Genomic DNA, 18,640 nt, shown 5'->3' with positions numbered 1-18,640 from the left:
GAATTGCGCAACCTTTTGGCACACGAGCCAAAACAAAGGAGTGCTAAATAGCAGGCCTTTAAACAAAATATTAGATGGCAGCTAATCAGGATTCCCTTTTGGATTAGTTTGGGTCAAGCTGCAGTCTGCACCACTCTAAAATCGTTAAACAATTTTCCGTCTGTCTGATAAAAGTAAAGAGATGGATATGCTCAAGAAAACGGAGTTAAGAAGCAAGAAAGATAGTTTGCTCATTGTCTTTCTATGGGTATCCACTTTCCCAGGCTTAGTAACTGTTCCAAATGCACAAAATTCAACTTTATTAAGGCAATCTAATCTGCTTGTGAGCTAATAGACGTGGCAAGTAATTTAATTTTGGCTTTTATAAAATAATAAAACATGGGTTTATACTTTATATAGTTATATGGTGCTCCTAATTTGTAATGGAAGTGGATCAGTGGATGGACTCGGTGTTCAGTTGGGAAACTGTCTCTATAAATACAGTTAATACACTAGCTTCTACACCTTCAGACTTTCGAATCACGCATGCATATATAGTTCCATATACTACACTTTTCATTTTAATGATTAGGAAAGCTCTAATTAAAACTACTTCCTATTAAGGAAAATAACTTGCTTTGTTGCCTGACCACCGTAACATTATTCTTTATCTTCAAAGGGCCTTCATCATGACATCTAGAGGGCAGAACGCGTCCGCAAGTTGCGAAAGAAACTGATAGACTCTCATCTTCCAGATCGAACACATGCAAACTACCTTTGTCCTTCCAAAAGAGTGAAATAGATGCAATTTCCTTTCAATTCCGCATTGGTTGCAGACAAAGACAGTGCCAAATCCTGATAAAAAGAACACCCTATCGCCTATGGATTCCACTTTCAACCAAAGTTCCCTCGAAAGATCCATCATAAAAATCTCAGCCCGGTTGATTGCCTTACCAAAATTCAAGCCTAAGATGTACATACACACGAGATAAATTTGCCCACACAATTCCACCAAGTAACCATATTAAGCTCAGGCTTCTCAAAGTTAAAAGTAAATACTTCGTTTTTCAGTTCAGGCTTCTCAAAGTTTAGCAACCTTACGTACATATTGCCGCGAGTTTTCATATCAATAATTGCAACATTACATTGCAAGGTAAGTGCATATATGTGTTCATCTGTATAACCAATGACTTTATAATGCATTCATCTTCGTTTTTGTATTCGTATTTAGTCCATTCTTCATCTCCTAACATGTCAGAGGGTGACCTAGATGTCAGATTGGAAGTCCTAACATGTCAAAGGGTGACCTAGATGTCAGATTGGAAGGAGATTTCTTCAGAACACTGCCGGGGATTTTTTCTCAGGGTGTAGTATAACTACAACCCCCCAAAATTCTAAATCTAAACAGAGCAAGGAGAGGTAAAAAACAACATCAATGCAACAACCTATCTCATGTATATTATCACCGATGCAAAACAGTAATTCATCATATACTGTCAACCCTTCCTCCATTTAGGAGAAGAAAAACACAGCAAACAGAATTGGAAAAATATTCACTAAATACAGAAATTACGGGACAAGCAAATCCATAGGGGCGATGAGATAGGGTTTACTTCAGTGACTCTACGCCCATCTCATTTACCAAATCACTCTATACTTTTTATCTTGTTTGTCCAGAGACTAAAACAAGATATCACATGACAACCAAAACTACGATGGGAAAATTAAAACAGCTATAAGTTAGATGTGATTTCTTGTTTTAATTCTACATAAGTTATGTGGAGCGTGGAGGTGACCTTGATGGGAAGATTGGGTAAACTTCTTGGTGGGGGTTTTGTCTTGAGAGGGTGCAATATTCTAAGTCTAAACCGTAGCTAAAGCACCACTTCAATGTAACAACCTATCTCCTATATATTGTCACCGATACACAACAGCAAGTCAGCAATTCATCATATTGTCAACCCTTCCAGTACTCCATTTAAAGCAGTAAGGAGAAGAAAAACACAGCAAGCAGAACAGATAAAGTATTCACTAAACACAAATAACGAGACAAGCAAATCAATAGCGGCAAAAAGAGTCCACTGGCAAGATAGGGCTTACTTTAGTGACTCTACACCCATCTTATTTATCAAATCATACTCTATACTTGTAACATGCTTGTCCAAAGATAAAAACACAGACGAGCACTAAATAATTAACAAAAAAAAATCCTAGACTAAGAGATCGCACCAGACCAAACAGCATCACAAATTAAATCGCTGGAAAACAACCTCATTGGTACAGTTCCAGTAGCCACTGATCAATGAGTTCAATAACCTCACATATAAACTACATTACCACGAGATTCTTAAAATAAGAGTTAAGAGCAATATGAAGTAAAACCAAAATCAACAGAAACAAAGAGCTTATGAGGTAAACCTTAAAATAACCGAATCCAAATAACCACAAGTAAACCTTAAAACATGAAAGTCAGAAACATAAGTGTGTAGAGCAGTCAACAGTGTCAAAATCATAATAAGAACATATCACATGACAGCCAAAAGTACGATGGAAAACCCCAACTTGATAATTAACACCTTATAGCTTGTACTCAAATTCGGAGAGAGGTGTGATTTGCTCCTTCAAGCCCTTCCTCCTACGAATCTCAGACACAAGGGTTGCTGCTACTGACCCAGCCTCCAAAGGATCTGAGGTCAACACGTCCCAGTGATCGAACACACACTCAGCAAAGGCCTGTCCGGATGTTTCAGCACTGAGTTGACTGGAGAACCCAAATGACTCAATGACTGGAAAGTGCGCTTGGATTTTATATAATGGAGTACCTTGAATCTGCACCTCATCTATGAGACACCCACGTCTCTGATTCAAAACACGATAAATGCACGCAAGTGCCTGCTTTGGGGCCTGGATCTCGACCAAGTAAATAGGCTCCACAAGCCTTGGATTCCCAGTAATCTGTGAAGCATAGATGACTCTCTTTGCAGTTAGAAGGATCTGACTCCCGCCTCTGTGAATGGCATCAGCATGGAGCCCAACCCCACAAACCTCGAAACAGATGCCCCTCATGTTCTCCTCAGCTAATGCACCTTCCTTTGAAGCCCACTGGAAACCAGCCACAACCGAGTCCTTAATTTCATTCAAGTACTGAACTCCCTTACACATGTCAACGACCATATTAGTACCGGTGGTCTCAGGACCAAAACACCATATCTTCTTTCCAAGACCCTCGTGACCCTCGTCCCAGCCAAACTCTTCAGACAATATCTCTGAGCGAACCTTATTGATGATGGACGTATTGGTCCTGGGGATGATCCTATCTCTGAGCAACCTTAGGATCATCCCCAGGACCAATATGTCCATCATCAATAGCAGTAAGATCCTCCCCCAACGGGCGGGCAACCATATACAAACGGTTGTGCTTATTTGGGGACTTGCTCATCACAATGTGATCAGACTTCTCAAGCACAGTCTCACGGAAGGAAACTAGGAAACTATGGGGTCAGATTTAATGATTTCGGCCCCACCCATGAAATCGTCAGCCAAGTCTTTCAAACAAATCTCAAGATGAAGCTCTCCAGCACCAGCTATAACGAGCTCTCCGGACTCTTACTGTGTACACACAACCATAGGGTCTGACTTGGCTAGACGTTTAAGACCTTCAACAAGCTTCGGCAGGTCTGAGGCAACCTTGCATTGCACAGCAACACGAACAACAGGTGAAACAGAAAACTTCATAGCACGGATTGGATGCGCCTCAACTTCCTTCTCATTTGTCAATGTAGCATTCTTAGTAATGAACTGATCCAATCCAACCAGTGCTACTGTATTTTTCTTATCCTTGAAAACCGGATCTAACGTCAGTACCTATGTTTTGTTTTAGACCCGGTCCTGTATATCCTGGATGAGGGTCCCGAAAATCAAAATAAAAAAATGTGAGTTTGTTTTTTATTTTCGAACCGTTAGATCACACATCCAACGGTCTCGAAATCCTCATCCATATGAAGAGACTCCGGGGTAGACGAACTCTAAATAAATAATACACAAATTATTTACTCTTGGCTTTTGTAATTGGTCAAACAGTCAAACTAGTACAAACCAGTTACACTCACATGAGTGTTATCTTTCAGGTCCATAATTGGTCAAACAGTCAAACTAGTACAAACCTGTTACACTCACATGAGTGTTATCTTTCAGGTCAATAATTGGTCAAACAGTCAAACTAGTACAAACCTGTTACACTCACATGAGTGTTATCTTTCAGGTCCATGATATTATATTGGCATGCATCTTAAATACCCCGTTTTTTTAATCCCTAACAGCTAAAAGATAACTTTTGTATTGAAAATTTGAAATTAGCTAAAAGGTTCAGTTTATCAACAAAAACTTGTAGACTTTTGTCGAGCACTTGAGCAAGTAGATGAAAAGGAAAACAGATATAGGAATGATATCAGTTATAATGAAGAAAAACGTGTGAATTTACAGTACAAAATATTAACAAAGAGAAACAAAGGTTTCTCAGAAAAATTTACAGGTATCACACTCGTATAAAATGACTTTGAGATATTAACTTATTAAGGGCATCACCAATGCAGGCCTTTAAAACCCAGGGCCACGTAAGGAGAACCTAAAACTCTATATCATGGGTGTTCCAACGGAGAAGATGACTGCTCCTTTATAACATGTGAAACAAAACTGAAAAATCAAAAAGTGAAGTCACGTGCTGACTTAAGTGAAGTCATGTGCAAAGTATTGGGCTTCAGGTTCTTTATAAACATCTGTAGAAATGAAGACAAATATCCAGGATGGTTAAATTGGAGGTCCATTTAGGGGCTGCGTTGGAAACAGTTTTTTGCTAAAGTCCGTTAAATCTGGAGATAGAGGCCCGTATCCAGGCCCCATTGGTGATGCCCTAAGTCCACGGGCGATGCTTCAAGTTTTTCCCCAACAGCATTATACTGTTTCCACATGAGTAGTCGAAGGTGAAAGCTTGCAGACGTGAAAGCAAGGTGCATGATCAATTCCATCAGTCCATGTCACGGAGATCAGACCAAAACTGTTTAACTGTATGCAGAATTGCAGAGGTCTAAATCAACATGAATGACAAGTTATATCCACCTCAACCTTCTACAGAGTACAGACAGAACTCTCTAACTCGCCCACAACGGTCCATGTCAAAAGTTCTATAAAATTATATCAGCCTCTGATTAATAGCTCGTAGACATCGCTGTTGTTATCCCCACCTACACGTTTCAGCATTTCAAAACGTCTTCTGGTCCCCAAGAAACTGACCCGTTTGAATTGCACATTATCACTTTCTAGCGATTCTTTACTGACATAGGCTGATCGGAGCCGATCAGCATGCTTCCAATCAGTATGAATCGCAGCAACAACTTCATCTGCTGTCATGTTCTCCTGAAAAGAAAAGTACAACAAGAAGAAAAAAAATTGGGCAAAGTAAGAAACAAGAATCGCACTTACATGCATGCCAATATAACAAATAAATAAATGACGAATGAGGTAACACACTTCTTCACTGCATACCCGATAAAATGTAAAAATATAACCCAACACTTGCAAACATGTAAACCCATTATTGCTCACCAAATCGATCAATTGGAAACAATATGGTAAGGAAATGATTTTTGAATATCTTCTCTAATTTTTCACTGCAATCAACAGTCCATTAGAAAGAATTAGTTACAAACATCTATTATTGTTGCAACTCCAAGAGATAAATTAGAAAATATATGCATATAATAGTTTGTACACCACAAGAATATAGCTGGAACTCCAAAAGTTCAGAACTCCTAAATAGTTTCAATGATAACACTTGATAGGACATAGAGTGTTGCTCTGAAAGATCAAAACATATCATCACTAGACACGAGAATAACCACAAAAATTGCATGCCATCTAAAACAGACATGAATGACAATGACCGTCGGGTTTTCAACTCCTATTCCAGCAATTTCTAAATAGAGGAGTGCATTGGGGGTCTGTTTTCCTATTTTAATTTCTAAAACATCATATAGAACCCAATTATAGAAGTGCGCTGGTGATGCTCTCACTAGTGTCATCACAAAGAATTCAACAAAAAGAGAGCTGCAAACCATAAACATACATAAACAGTGAACATGGTTGACATTAAATTCAAATACAAATTGTCCGACACTCATCCATGAAGCCCATACACAAATAAGTTAAGGGCTGAATTTTGGTGGGGATATAAATTGGACATGACTTGAAAAATAAATACGGGGATATCAGAAGCCCAAATAAAAATGAATATCAAAAATTGCATATCTGCATATGACGAGGCCGACGATTACGAACTCCAACTTTTGCCAAATCCCCAATTTGTTGCCTCTCTTCAAGGCTTGCTCTACCCTTTCTATACATTGGATGCTCCATGACACTCATAACATATTGAGAACTATCCATCCCATGAGTCTCCTGAAACAGAACATACTGCAATAACTTTTTTTTTTCTCTCTTCAAATTTTTTCAATTCATATTCTTGTTCTTTTCCTTTTCTTGTTACTTTTTGGTTGGATTTATGGTAAACTACAAGCTGTCCACTTGTCCAGATGACTTCTTCCAGGATGCAGGAAGTATTTTACGACAAATAAAAACTTACAATCCACATTAGGAGGTTTTGTGATGGTTTAAAAAGTTAAAACCAGCCCAAACAAATGATGTGCTTCATACAAGTTGAATATAAACTTGAAAATGATCATAAGGTTTTCAAGATATCCTACATGCATGTGGAAAACCATCAGAAAAGATACCTGCCGAGCCTGAAAAATTTCTAGAATCCCAGACGCTTGCCTCATGAAGTCAGCAGACAAGTGAACAAATCTTTGCAACTTTATCCCCTTCACCGTTTTCAAGATCCACTGTGGCTGAAAAAAAATAAGAAATATTTAGGCCAAGTACAGATTTCGATTTCCGACATCTCTTACATTATACTTATACATGCACCAATTCAGAATATGCAAATGGCCAACTACGGATTTTAGACCAGAATCACCCGACCACCCAGACCATAAAAATGTATGTTCAATGGGATTATCCCGCCAGTGGAACTTACAGTAACAACATATGCTGTGGCCAAGATATCTCCAAATGGAAGGCCCGTCACAAACCACATGAGTTGCGCTGCAGCCAACAAACCAAAGATCGATAGTTGCAACACCTCCTTTTGTAGCAGCATTAATAACCTACCACAACAAAGTACATACATTAAAGGTTCCGCAAATTTCTCAAAAAACCTTTATAACTACTGTTTCAGCTTAACTTTAGAAGCGATCAGACATTACAACTAAAACTCAAAAGCAGTATTTCTAAGATGACTTAAACATGGATTCAAAACTAAAATTGGAAATAGTTACTTGAAATCTCCAAATTACCTTCCTTGGCACACCATCAGAAATTTCTGAATCCACGTATATGGACTTGACGGAGAGAACCAAATCTGCCCTTGTCCCAGACTCTTTTCCAGATAACTGTAGCTGTGCTTTCTGAGTCCTGTTGGAGTGTTTGTTATCTTCACGCAATCCAACAGGAAGACAAGAATTCTCAGTATCATTTACCCAGACCAGGCGATTCGACTTCGTGTTTAGACCATTTTCCTCAGCACTTTTAACACGGTAAAGTGATTCACTCAATCTCACTGCAGAAATATCCCAATGAGTTCATTCGCTAAAAGATAACTAGCACACACTCACACGTTTATATAAAAACTTCTCACCTCAATAGAAGCTAAATTTTTATAGAAATTCTAGACATACAAGCAATAATAAATGAGCTCTCTAAAGTTACAACTAAACTGATACCAAAAGCTGTTTGGACTCACCATTCTTTCTAACACTGTCAACAAACCACCCCAAGGTGACAACATAGAGATCATTTCTCAATCCATGCTTCAGAACATGCTCAAACTTACGGCCACCATAGCTGTAGAAAAAGTAAAGGACTCTTGCAAGGCCAGATACCCTCATTTAAATAATTAAATAAATAAAAAACAGTAGAAACAAAAGGGAACGTCCATCATGCTTATAAGTTTGTCAACTTGTTCAACAAAAGGCCCCACACCCCAATATGCTGAAAAGTTTACTCATCTCATTATCTCACTACATATATTGATATATTTTCTCTGAAAGACTTGCTTCATCATCACGATTCCAAAACTAGGTAAATCGATCTTCAGCAGCTGTGGTAATGACACATCATAGTTCTACTGAGTAAGTCTGCTTACTGGCGGGAAAGAGCCTTTTTCATAGGATGGTACAAAAGGATTTTCATCGACATCAAAAAAAAATCATCGATAATTCTGGAACAAATTCATAGCCAGAGTTTATGTCTTGCTTCAATTGACAATGGTACTCTTTTGGCACCTTGCAACCCTATACGCACTAACGCACCCACAGCACCGCTAGAATATGCATGATCCCAAGAAAATCGTACATAGAGCAGTATGCACTATGCAGTAGTTCACAAATTTGTCTCCAAATTAGGTAAAGGAAGAAAAAAAAAGCCGAGAATAATTTCCCAAAGTATAGACAACTACAACACAAAATTTTAAATTCTGTTGACCAGTGTAAGCATTTCTAAGGTAAACGCATGATAGCAGGCGGTGTCCTTCAATTCAACTTACTTCACAAGGAAAGATTTGGATTTGAAAACACAATAATAGGGACAACAACAGCCGTACTATACCACACATTCCAGGAAAAGGACACATCAGGATACTCACTTAGGAACAGCTGTGGCTATCAAAGCCAATATTGGCACATCTGGAAGGCAGTTCCTTACGGAGGATAGATTCCGATAACTAGGCCTGCATGACATTGATAAAATAGATAACAATGGTTAGGCAGAAATTTTAAAAAATTGAAGTAAGAGCCTCATTGCAGATCTCAGTGTTTTTACAGCCTGAGACGTGGAGCTATTATTTTCCAACAGCCTTGGGGAGTTTGCTCCCTGGTTAAGGCATTAAGCATCATAAACATACTACAATGAGACATGGCTTACAATTTTTCAAAAAGATAGAATCATGATTGAGATTATAATATCATAGCTCAAAGATTATAACTGGCCTACTCTGAAGTCTGAAGCAAGAGCTAACTCTGCAGGCCAAGAAAAGTGCTCTTGTAACTTTGCAAGAACCTTATACGAGCTCTAAAACTGTTGTTCTCCAGATCAAGATATCTTTTAGCTTTGTCATAATAGGCAATTGACACACCAATATTAGACTAAGTTTTTTTCAATGATATGCAAACAAGGTTGGTTGGATCACTCCCATTTTTCATTTATCAACAGTACAGTAGCTCAACTTTTTTCATTAGGCTCTGTTTCACCTACATAGAGCTAATAGAACAAAATCCTTGAAAACACCTACTTGGGTTATACTTCTAAACCACACCTCGTCAGAAAAGCGTCCGACTGACCTTTTTGACGATGCCGATCTCATCACAACAATGATCGTCCTACTGACTATTGAAACCTCAGATAGCTCCAAAATTTCACACATTTCCAAATCTATCGCAACATTCAACTCAGTTGTCAATTTTACATGATTCCTCAGTCTTTTTTAGCAGTTACAATTTCAAAACGAGATGATCTTTGTGCTGATCTCCGAGGCTCCAAGGCATGGTGATTGGAGATCGATCATCTTCGCCAAAAATCACAACCTAATTACATGGGCTTAGTGTAACTGTATAAGCTCTCATTGGACTAAACTATAATAGCACACTAATGCTTAAGTGTACTTATGATACAACAGAGCCTAAACAACAAACTAGTTGGAATGGCAACAAGTTTACAAAAATGAACAGTTAAAAGCATGTCAAGATCTCAATTGTTGAACTGAATCCCTCGTGTAAAAAAAAAATCCAGCCTCAAGGAAGCAAAGCAAACAAACCAATCAAGAACTTAAACAATACAGAATAATGGAAAAGTATTTGCAGTAGACGAAAATTTGTTTGATATCATAAAATCTTCCTTTCGATAAGCATATGGTGTATTGAACATTTGAACATAATCATCACCCAAAACAACCTCTGATGATAATACAAAGTTAGATGCAAATTGACAAATCAACCACCATTATCCCCCACAGCCCAGTATTCTAAAATGGAATCACAAACAATTCCATTATCACCAAATAATGCCCAATTTCAACTAAGTGTGTAGTGTATCTAATAAGCCTATCTGACTTTCTTCTCCACACTCATATTCCTCCTCCTCCTCTTCTTCTTCTCTGTATACAAATCAACCCAAAGATTCCCAACCCACAATATACTTACTGAAATGGCCATTACAACCACCACAATCCACGATACAGAAATCCATCTAGGTATCACATTATCCGCCTTCCCACTCAAATAAAACACAGCCATTTCGTAAACAAACATAGGCCCTGCCAACCCTCTAACAAGAGAATAAAACGCGTAAAACCACGGCGACATCACCTCAAACAATCTAGCAGCAACAGGAACATCCCTTCTTCGTATACTAGCAAGTGTCCACGTATTCTGACAAGCACTAGTAATTTCTGCCAAAACAAGAAGTAGTAAAATAGCAAACGCCCCATGAAAAACAAGATACCGACAAGTAACAAACACAAATAGAGTTGCTAAATGATGTCCAATGAATAAAACATCATTAGGGAAGAAATATAAGTAATGGAATAAGTCAGTTAAAAAGTAACCAATACTGTAATCAAGAACAATGTTTTGGAACACAGTATTTGGAACAGCGAATCCACGTTGGGCATGTGATGAAATTGAGAAAGTGGCTAAGAAAACTGCGGGTGTACCATGGGCTAATGAGATTAAACAACTTGATGCTTCGGGACGGATTTTGTTACTCCAATTTTTGAATACAATAAAGTAGGCTATCAAATAGATTAGTATAAACATCAAGAAAAATAATATGAAGGCTGGAATTGAATAAATTGTACATTCCATTGTACTCCCAATAAGAAATTTTAAGTGTTGAAAAAAGGTTGTGAATGAATATTTAGGGTTTGTGTCACAATTTGTAAGTTTCGAGGCGTGTAGAGGTTCAAAACCCGATGGTAACTGAGAGAATTCAGAAAACGTACGTGTCACTAGTCCAGATGTTTAACTTTTATTTATACAGAAAGTAGACAAGTAGGTGAGGAATTTGATGGTTTTATTATGGATATATTTTGATTACAAGTTTTATTTAGTTTTGGGCCGTTGATTCTTGTGTGAGAGATTGAGAGATGGATAATATGTTAGATTGGGGAGCATTGTAAATAAAAATAGTAGATATTTAAGCAAGCGTACCACATTGATTTCCCTCCACTACTTGGCATCAGACAAAAACAATCCCTCCTTACAAATCATCACAATCAAAATTTAATTAATTAATTTAAAAACACCTGATAAAACAGCTTGAGAATTGGTTCTTACTATTTAGGCGATTTCCTTTTGCATTGGTAAGATGGATTTCTTTATGTTTTTTTTACTGCACCCTAGAAATCCTCTACAGGAAATTAGATTGGGGTTGATTTCATGGAGAATAAAAAAATGTTCGCGCGCAAAGAGCAAAAACTTGCAATGTATACCTGTTGTTTTAATGTTATTGGGCCTATCAAATTTCGGGCCCAACGTTTTACTTGTTTTTTTATCCTATGTTAAACTAGGGATGTCCAAACGGGTACCCGACCCGGCCCGAACCCGATTTTTCGGGTTTTGAACGAGTATCGGGTTACCGGGCCCGATTCTATTCTTTACGGTCGGGTTCGGGTTCAATTATTTGTTGGATACATGTGACCAAACCCTACCCTAACCCTATATTTTATTGCACTGTCGGGTTCGGGTTCGGGTTTGGTATGTAAAAACCAAAATATATGAAATAAAAAGAATATTAAATCTCTTCATCGGGAACGCCATTTTAGGTTATTAGATCTCAAGAAAAAACCTCTTTTTTCATCTAATTAATCAAAACCATCTTTTTTATTGGATTTCGACCGTTTTAACTTTAACATCGTAAAAGCCCACCCAATAACCATCAAAATTCAAAACACACGGATTGCATTTTTTGAAAAGCGAAAAGAAGAAAAAAAAAAAGGCAAAAGAAAGCAAGCAATTCCAAAGACAATAACTCAATAAGATTAATGGTTTTTGGGAGTTTCGATTTTGTGGTGGTGTGAATCGACTCGTTGATTTGACAATAAGATTGATGGCTTTTGGGAGTTTGGTTTCTTGTGGTGGTGTGAATCCGACTGTTGATTTCTTCGACCTTGGTGACCACATTTAGAAAGAGATATTTGAGGAGGTGCGCAAATTTTACGAAGTGAATGCAAACTTTCGCGAAGACTATCAAACCCACCAATCTCTTCATCGTGAGCGTGTGATTGGGTTGTCTTTGTTCTTGGAGAGTTGTTGGAGGGAAGAGAGAGAGTAGTAAAGTAAAGGGTACGGTCCAAAGGTAATTTGTCTTGAAGACCAAAAGTAAATAGTAATGAGCAAAAGACTAAAAGTTTGTTGAAGATAAATAGATAATAAATGAAAATATAGTTGTTGGGAATTATGGTCTGGTTCGGATTCGGGTTTTGGTCGGGCATTTTTACCCTATATAACTGGGTTTTGGGTTCGGGTTCGGTCTGGATATGGTTTCGGGCTTTTTAACCCTTTTAACGGGTTTAGGGCCAAATTATCGGGTCGGGTTCGGTCGGTCCGGGTTTTAGATAGTGTGACCAAACCCGACCCTATGTATTTCGGTCGGGTTCGGGTTCGGGTTTTTGTCGGCTCGCGGGGGTTGGTCGCGGGTTTTTAGGGTTTTGGGCGGGTTTCTCGCCGAGCGAGAATGGACATCCCTATGTTAAACACACATATCCCCCGATATCTACCAGCTTTTCGGACACCGAAAAAATAATGAGAACATCTTTAGGTGATATACTATCCTAACATCAAATATCAAATTTCTAATAATTTGGTGTTTTTTCATTTTCAGGAAAGACACATGTTGATGAAAACACCAAACGAAAAACCAAATCGGCCAAAATTTGGTTCCACTATATCAAATCTCTCTCGTGTGCGGTTTTTCTAACACCACATAGGCTTGGGCTAAACAGTGGGCTTCAAATCACGCGGTTTCGCAAGAGATTGGGAAAGAAAAGAAAGAAGAGTTCAACGGCGCTATTTGGTCAAAACCGCGTCATTTGATGTCGAATATTTGATGTTTCACCTGAAATTGGCCGGTGTTTTTTCGGTTTGGTGTTTGGTTAGATATTGATTTCTAGTGCTCCACGTGTCTGAGTAAGTGACCGTCTTTAAACTTTTCTGCCCTGTGTTTTACGTCAGTAACAGCGAATTTCATCGTGGCATATTAACATGTGAAAATAGAAGAAACGAAAAACAGAAAATAGAAGAAACGAAAAACAGATATGGGAATGATATCGTCATTTATAATGAAGAAAAACGTGTGAATTTACAGTACAAAATATTAACAAAGTCAAGTAAAGAATTTGTTTCTCAGAAAAATATACACATCACACACTCGTATAAAATGATACTCGATGGTGGGAGCTGCAAATTTGCAGAGGTGCAGAGGATCTATTCCCTTGATCCAGTGTTGTGGAGATTAGACCAGAACTCTTTAACTAAATGCAGAGGTCTAGATCAACACGACAAGTAATATCCACGGATCCACCTTATTCCCTTGATCCAGTGTTGTGGAGATTAGACCATAACTCTTTAACTAAATGCAGAGGTCTAAATCAACACGACAAGTAATATCCACGGATCCACCTCAACCTTCTACAGACAGAATGATGTCCAACCTTCATGTGCATAATCAGTAGCTGATTCCACAGTTTTGGCTACCTAACTCACCCACCAGGATCCAAGTCAAAAGTTCTATAAAATTATATCATGCTCTGATTAAAAGCTCATAAACATTGCTATTGTTATCCCCACCTACACGTTTCAGCATTTCAAAACTTCTTCTGGTCCCCAGGAAATTGATCCGTTTGAATCGCACATTACCACTTTCTAGCGATTCTTTACTGACATAGACTGATCGGAGCCGATCAGCATGCTTCGAGTCAGTCTGAATCGCAACAGCAACTTCATCTGCTGTCATGTTCTCCTGAAAATAAAAAGTACAACAAGAAAAAAAATATTGGGTAAAGTAAGAAACAATAATCGCACATAAGATGCATGCCAATATTATAAATAAATAAATGAAGAATGAGGTAACACACTTCTTCACTCACGCACCCTGATAAAATGTATAAATATAATCCAACACTTGCAAACATGTAAAACCATTATTGCTGAAGAATGTCCTAGAAGAAGGACCCATCTCACCAAATCGATCAATTGGAAACAATATGGTAAGGAAATGATTTTTGAATATCTTCTCTAGTTTTTCACTGCAATCAACAGTCCATCAGAAAATAATTAGTTATAAGCATCTGTTGTTGCAACTCCAAGAGATAAAGAATGCGTAATAAATCTGGAAATATATGCATATAATAGTTTGTACACCACAAGAATATAGCTGGAACTCCAAAAGTTCGGAACTCCTAAAAAGTCTCAATGATTAACACCTGATAGGACATAGAGTGCTGCTCTGAAAGATCAAAACATATCATCACTAGACGCATGAATAACCACAAAAATTGCATGCCATCTAAAACAGACATAAATGACAATGACCGTCGTGGCACCAATTATAGGGTTAACATGCAAATTTTTGAGTGATGTGTGTTACAATCATTTCTTAGAGTAGCCAAATTCAACAAACAGTAAGCCTCAAGCCACCACCTGGAGCCTTGTAAGAGACAGTGAAAAGATATGGATATGATAAAAGATAAAACTTAAGCACCTTTCTCTAAGAGGTCGACATAAGTTCTCAAATGAGGCTTCCGGACCCCTTCCATCCCCCCTAGCATCGAAAAATACAGAGGTATTTTCACCACGGTCTTCAAAACCAGAAATATCTGTGTACACACAAGCAGCTGAAGTGGGATCTGAAATTGACCAGCAGATGGAATCCATAAGGATGCTTGGGGTAATTGGACGTATCTGAGTTTGAAATTTCTGTAGTTAAGACCAAAATAAATTATATAATTAAATAAGTCATATATTGTTTTGTTTTTGTTAAAATTGTTGAATAAAGCACAGTCCTAACTACTAAATGCTAAGCATGCTAAACATTACTTCACTGAGAAATAATCAGGTCATTAATGCAGCACAGAAACATATAATATCTTGTTGCAGAATGCATGAAGTATGACTTGCCCCCTTATGCCTGGTCTGCTTGGAGTTAGTGAACCATAATTACACTTAATCCTCTATACTATCATAATAATTAATGTCCGTGTCTGTGGCATTGTTCCTCAAGTTCAGCCAGGAACAAAATTGAGGCGTGTTGGCCTGCCTCAGACATCCAGTGATGCTCAGGTCCACGTCATCAGCACAAGCTACAATGTACTTGAAACGCTATGGATTGCTAATGCTTCCAAAATTATCCGTCCTTCAGGTCCTTTTAAAATATTTCCTTTCATCAGACCATCACCAAAGTCAATTCTGGTTTAGAAACGCCACATAGGATTTTTTGGGGCCAAAAAGGTACCGTTCTATCCTATGTACCGACGCCATTTAATTGCTTTTGTTATACTATAATTGGGAGGGTTAAACTTTAGGCATCCAAAATTTAATTTCCATTCTTAAATTTTCCCTGGCATATAAAATGCTAAGTTTCCTTCTGTCTTTATGTCCAATTGGGACAGGTAAAGTTGTGCCGTCCCAACCGTTCTACATTTCAGTTGGTTTTCGACTCCTATTCCAGCAATTTCTAAATAGAGGAGTGCATTGGGGGTCTGTTTTCCTATTTTAATTTCTAAAACTTCATATAGAAACCGATTATGGAAGTGTGTTGGTGATGCTCTCATTGGTGTCATCACAAAGAATTCAACAAAAGGAGAGCTGCAAACCATAAACATACATAAACAGTAAGCATGGTTGACATTAAATTCAAATGCAAATTGTCCGACACTCATCCATGAAGCCCATACAAAAATAAGTTAAGGGCTGAAATTTGGTGGGGATATAAATTGGACATGACTTGAAAAATAAACACGGGGATATGAGAAGCCCAAATAAAAATAAATATCAAAAATTGCAAACCTGCATATGGCGAGGCCGACGATTACGAACTCCAACTTTTGCCAAATCCACAATTTGTTGCCTCTCTTCAAGGCTTGCTCTACTTTTACTATACATTGGATGCTCCGTGACACTCATAACATATTGAGAACCATCCGTCCCATTAGTCTCCTGAAACGGAACATACTGCTATAACTTTTTTCTTTCTCTCTTCAAATGTTTTCAATTCATATTCTTGTTCTTTTCCTTTTCTTGTTACTTTTTGGTTGGATTTATGGTAAACTACAAGCTGTCCACTTGTCCAGATGACTTCTTCCAGGATGCAGGAAGTATTTTATGACAAATAAAAACTTACAATCCACATTAAGCGGTTTTGTGATGGTTTAAAAAGTTAAAACCAGCCCAAACAAATGCTGTGCTTCATACAAGTTGAATATAAACTTGAGAATGATCATAAGGTTTTCAAGATACCCTACATGCATGAGGAAAACCATAAGAAAAGATACCTGTCGAGCCTGAAAATTTTCTAGAATCCCAGACGCTTGCCTCGCGAGGTCAGCAGACAAGTGAACAAGTCTTTGCAATTTATTCTCCTTCACCGTTTTCAAGATCCACTGTGGCTGGAAAAAAAAAAAAAAAAAAACAATATTTAGGCCAAGTACAGATTCCAATTTCCGACATCTCTTACATTATACGTGCACCAATTCAGAATATGCAAATGGCCAACTACGGATTTTAGACCAGAATCACTCAATCACCCGATCACCCAGACAACAAAAATGTATGTTCAATGGGATTATCCTGCCAGTGGAACTTACAGTAACAACATTTTCCGTGTGACCAAGATATCTCCAAATGGAAGGCCCTTCACAAACCACATGAGTTGCGCTGCAGCCAACAAACCAAAGATCGATAGTTGCAACACCTCCTTTAGTAGCAGCATCAATAACCTACCACAACAAAGTACATACATTAAAGTAAAGGTTCTGCAAATTTCTCAAAATACCTTTATTACTACTGTTTCAGCTTAACTTTAAAAGCGATCAGACATTACAACTAAAACTCAAAAGCAGTATTTCTAAGATGACTTAAACATGGATTTGAAACTAAAATTGGAAATAGTTCCTTGATATCTCCAAAATTACCTTCCTTCGCACATCATCAGAAATTTCTGAATCCACGTATATGGACTTGACGGATAGAACCAAATCTGCCCTTGTCCCAGACTCCTTTTCGGAAAACAGTAGCTGTGCTTGCTGAGTCCTGTTGGAGTGTTTGGTATCTTCACGCAATCCAACAGGAAGGCAAGAATTCTCAGTATCATTGACCCTGACCAGGTGATTCGACTTCATGTTTAGACCATTTTCCCCGGCACTTTTAACACTGTAAAGCGACTCACTCAATCTCACTGCGGAAATATCCACAATGAGTTCATTCGCTAAAAGATAACTAGCACAACCTCACACGTTTATATAAAAACTTCTCACTTCAATAGAAGCTAAAATTTTATAGAAATTCTAGACATACAAGCAACAATAAATGAACTCTCTAAAGTTACAACTAAACTGATATCAAAAGCTGTTTGGACTCACCATTCTTTCTAACACTATCAACAAACCACCCCAGTGTAACAACATAGAGACCATTTTTCAATCCATGCTTCAGAGCGTGCTCAAACTTACGCCCACCATAGCTGTAAAAAAAGTTAAGAACTCTTGCAAGGCCAACAAACTCAGGAGAAAGAAAACGGAAAAGTTCATCATGCCTATAACCATAAAGATTTCGTAAACTACGCCGGCATTTTGGTCCTTAGAACAGATGCAATGGTTGCAGTAACTATCTATAAACATAAATTGTTGAAAAGGATATTTGAACGACGAGGTGAGTGCATTGAGGATGCAGATTAGGACTGTATTGACCACCCAATCTCTCCGTCGCATCCATCACTTGTTGCCTTGCTTCTATAATTAAAAACACTCATAATAAAGATTTTGAAAATAATAAATCCGTAAAACGAGTAATTGTAGTACCTTTAGATAGTCCAGTAACACAAATGATGAGAGCAGAGAAAGCACCAGTGCGTTTAACCGACGGAACAGAAGAAGAAGCGGGAGACATGGGTTGAAAAGAACGTAGTGAAGGAGAAACTACTTCTGCGAAAATTTTAGAACACCCCTTGCTATTAACCACTTTCACTTCTGTCATTACTAATAGTTCAAAACCCCTACCAAAACCTTGATGACAACATTTTGGGGGAAATGTATTTGGGTTTTAGATTAGAGAATATTTTTAGGAGGAGAGAGTTGAAAGGAATCTGAAACTTTTAGAAAAGGAACATGTACATTAGGCGAATCTTATATAAAGTCAGTGTGTTATGTCTAGCAACGACTATGGCACAGTTTTTTTTTTCTGGGTGCAAAACAAATGCTTTATAATTATAAAATGATTGTTATATAGAATTAGAAAATAAAATAATAATAATTAATATAAAATTACTTGTCACTTCCAAAATA

The 18,640-nt window shown here is 37.9% G+C and overlaps 2 protein-coding genes and 2 pseudogenes across 4 annotated transcripts; all 4 read right to left on the bottom strand.

Moving 5' to 3' along the window:
• Nucleotides 1–2,387: 2,387 nt before the first annotated feature.
• LOC147473956 (elongation factor 2 pseudogene) lies at nt 2,388–3,974 on the bottom strand (annotated as a pseudogene). The gene has a single exon (XR_015210238.1). The product of XR_015210238.1 is annotated as an elongation factor 2 pseudogene (transcript).
• A 439-nt stretch (nt 3,975–4,413) lies between these two features.
• LOC147473955 (uncharacterized) lies at nt 4,414–9,802 on the bottom strand (annotated as a pseudogene). Its single transcript, XR_015210244.1, has 8 exons — nt 8,735–9,802; nt 7,835–7,935; nt 7,389–7,651; nt 7,070–7,199; nt 6,768–6,881; nt 6,269–6,447; nt 5,521–5,645; nt 4,414–5,391 (listed from the first exon to the last, which is right to left on the bottom strand). The product of XR_015210244.1 is annotated as an uncharacterized LOC147473955 (transcript).
• Nucleotides 9,803–9,947: 145 nt separating this feature from the next.
• Nucleotides 9,948–10,949, bottom strand: LOC147473954 (TLC domain-containing protein At5g14285-like). Its single transcript, XM_086586855.1, has one exon. The coding sequence runs from the start codon at nt 10,947–10,949 to the stop codon at nt 10,188–10,190; it is 762 nt and encodes a 253-aa protein (XP_086442981.1). The 3' UTR covers nt 9,948–10,187.
• Nucleotides 10,950–13,398: 2,449 nt separating this feature from the next.
• LOC147473953 (uncharacterized) lies at nt 13,399–18,535 on the bottom strand. The gene is made up of 10 exons (XM_086586854.1): nt 18,158–18,535; nt 17,997–18,088; nt 17,720–17,822; nt 17,273–17,535; nt 16,946–17,077; nt 16,634–16,747; nt 16,149–16,313; nt 14,845–15,059; nt 14,233–14,389; nt 13,399–14,100 (listed from the first exon to the last, which is right to left on the bottom strand). The coding sequence occupies exons 1-10, from the start codon at nt 18,330–18,332 to the stop codon at nt 13,885–13,887; spliced, it is 1,632 nt and encodes a 543-aa protein (XP_086442980.1). The 5' UTR covers nt 18,333–18,535; the 3' UTR covers nt 13,399–13,884.
• Between the last annotated feature and the right edge of the window lie 105 nt (nt 18,536–18,640).

The sequence above is a fragment of the Coptis chinensis genome, unplaced genomic scaffold (genome assembly GCF_015680905.1).
Source record: "Coptis chinensis isolate HL-2020 unplaced genomic scaffold, ASM1568090v1 utg157_pilon_pilon, whole genome shotgun sequence".
Taxonomy (NCBI): Eukaryota; Viridiplantae; Streptophyta; class Magnoliopsida; order Ranunculales; family Ranunculaceae; genus Coptis; species Coptis chinensis.
This window is presented reverse-complemented; position numbering and strand designations above follow the sequence as displayed.

Coding starts and splice junctions, on each gene's coding strand:
- LOC147473954 (XM_086586855.1), bottom strand. CDS start 10,949: ATGGAATGTACAATTTATTCAATTCCAGCCTTCATATTATTTTTCTTG.
- LOC147473953 (XM_086586854.1), bottom strand. CDS start 18,332: ATGACAGAAGTGAAAGTGGTTAATAGCAAGGGGTGTTCTAAAATTTTC. Junction 16,748..16,945: donor ACACGGAAAATGTTGTTACT/GTAAGTTCCACT, acceptor TTTTTTTTCCAG/CCACAGTGGATCTTGAAAAC. Junction 16,314..16,633: donor AAAATTTTCAGGCTCGACAG/GTATCTTTTCTT, acceptor AAGTTATAGCAG/TATGTTCCGTTTCAGGAGAC.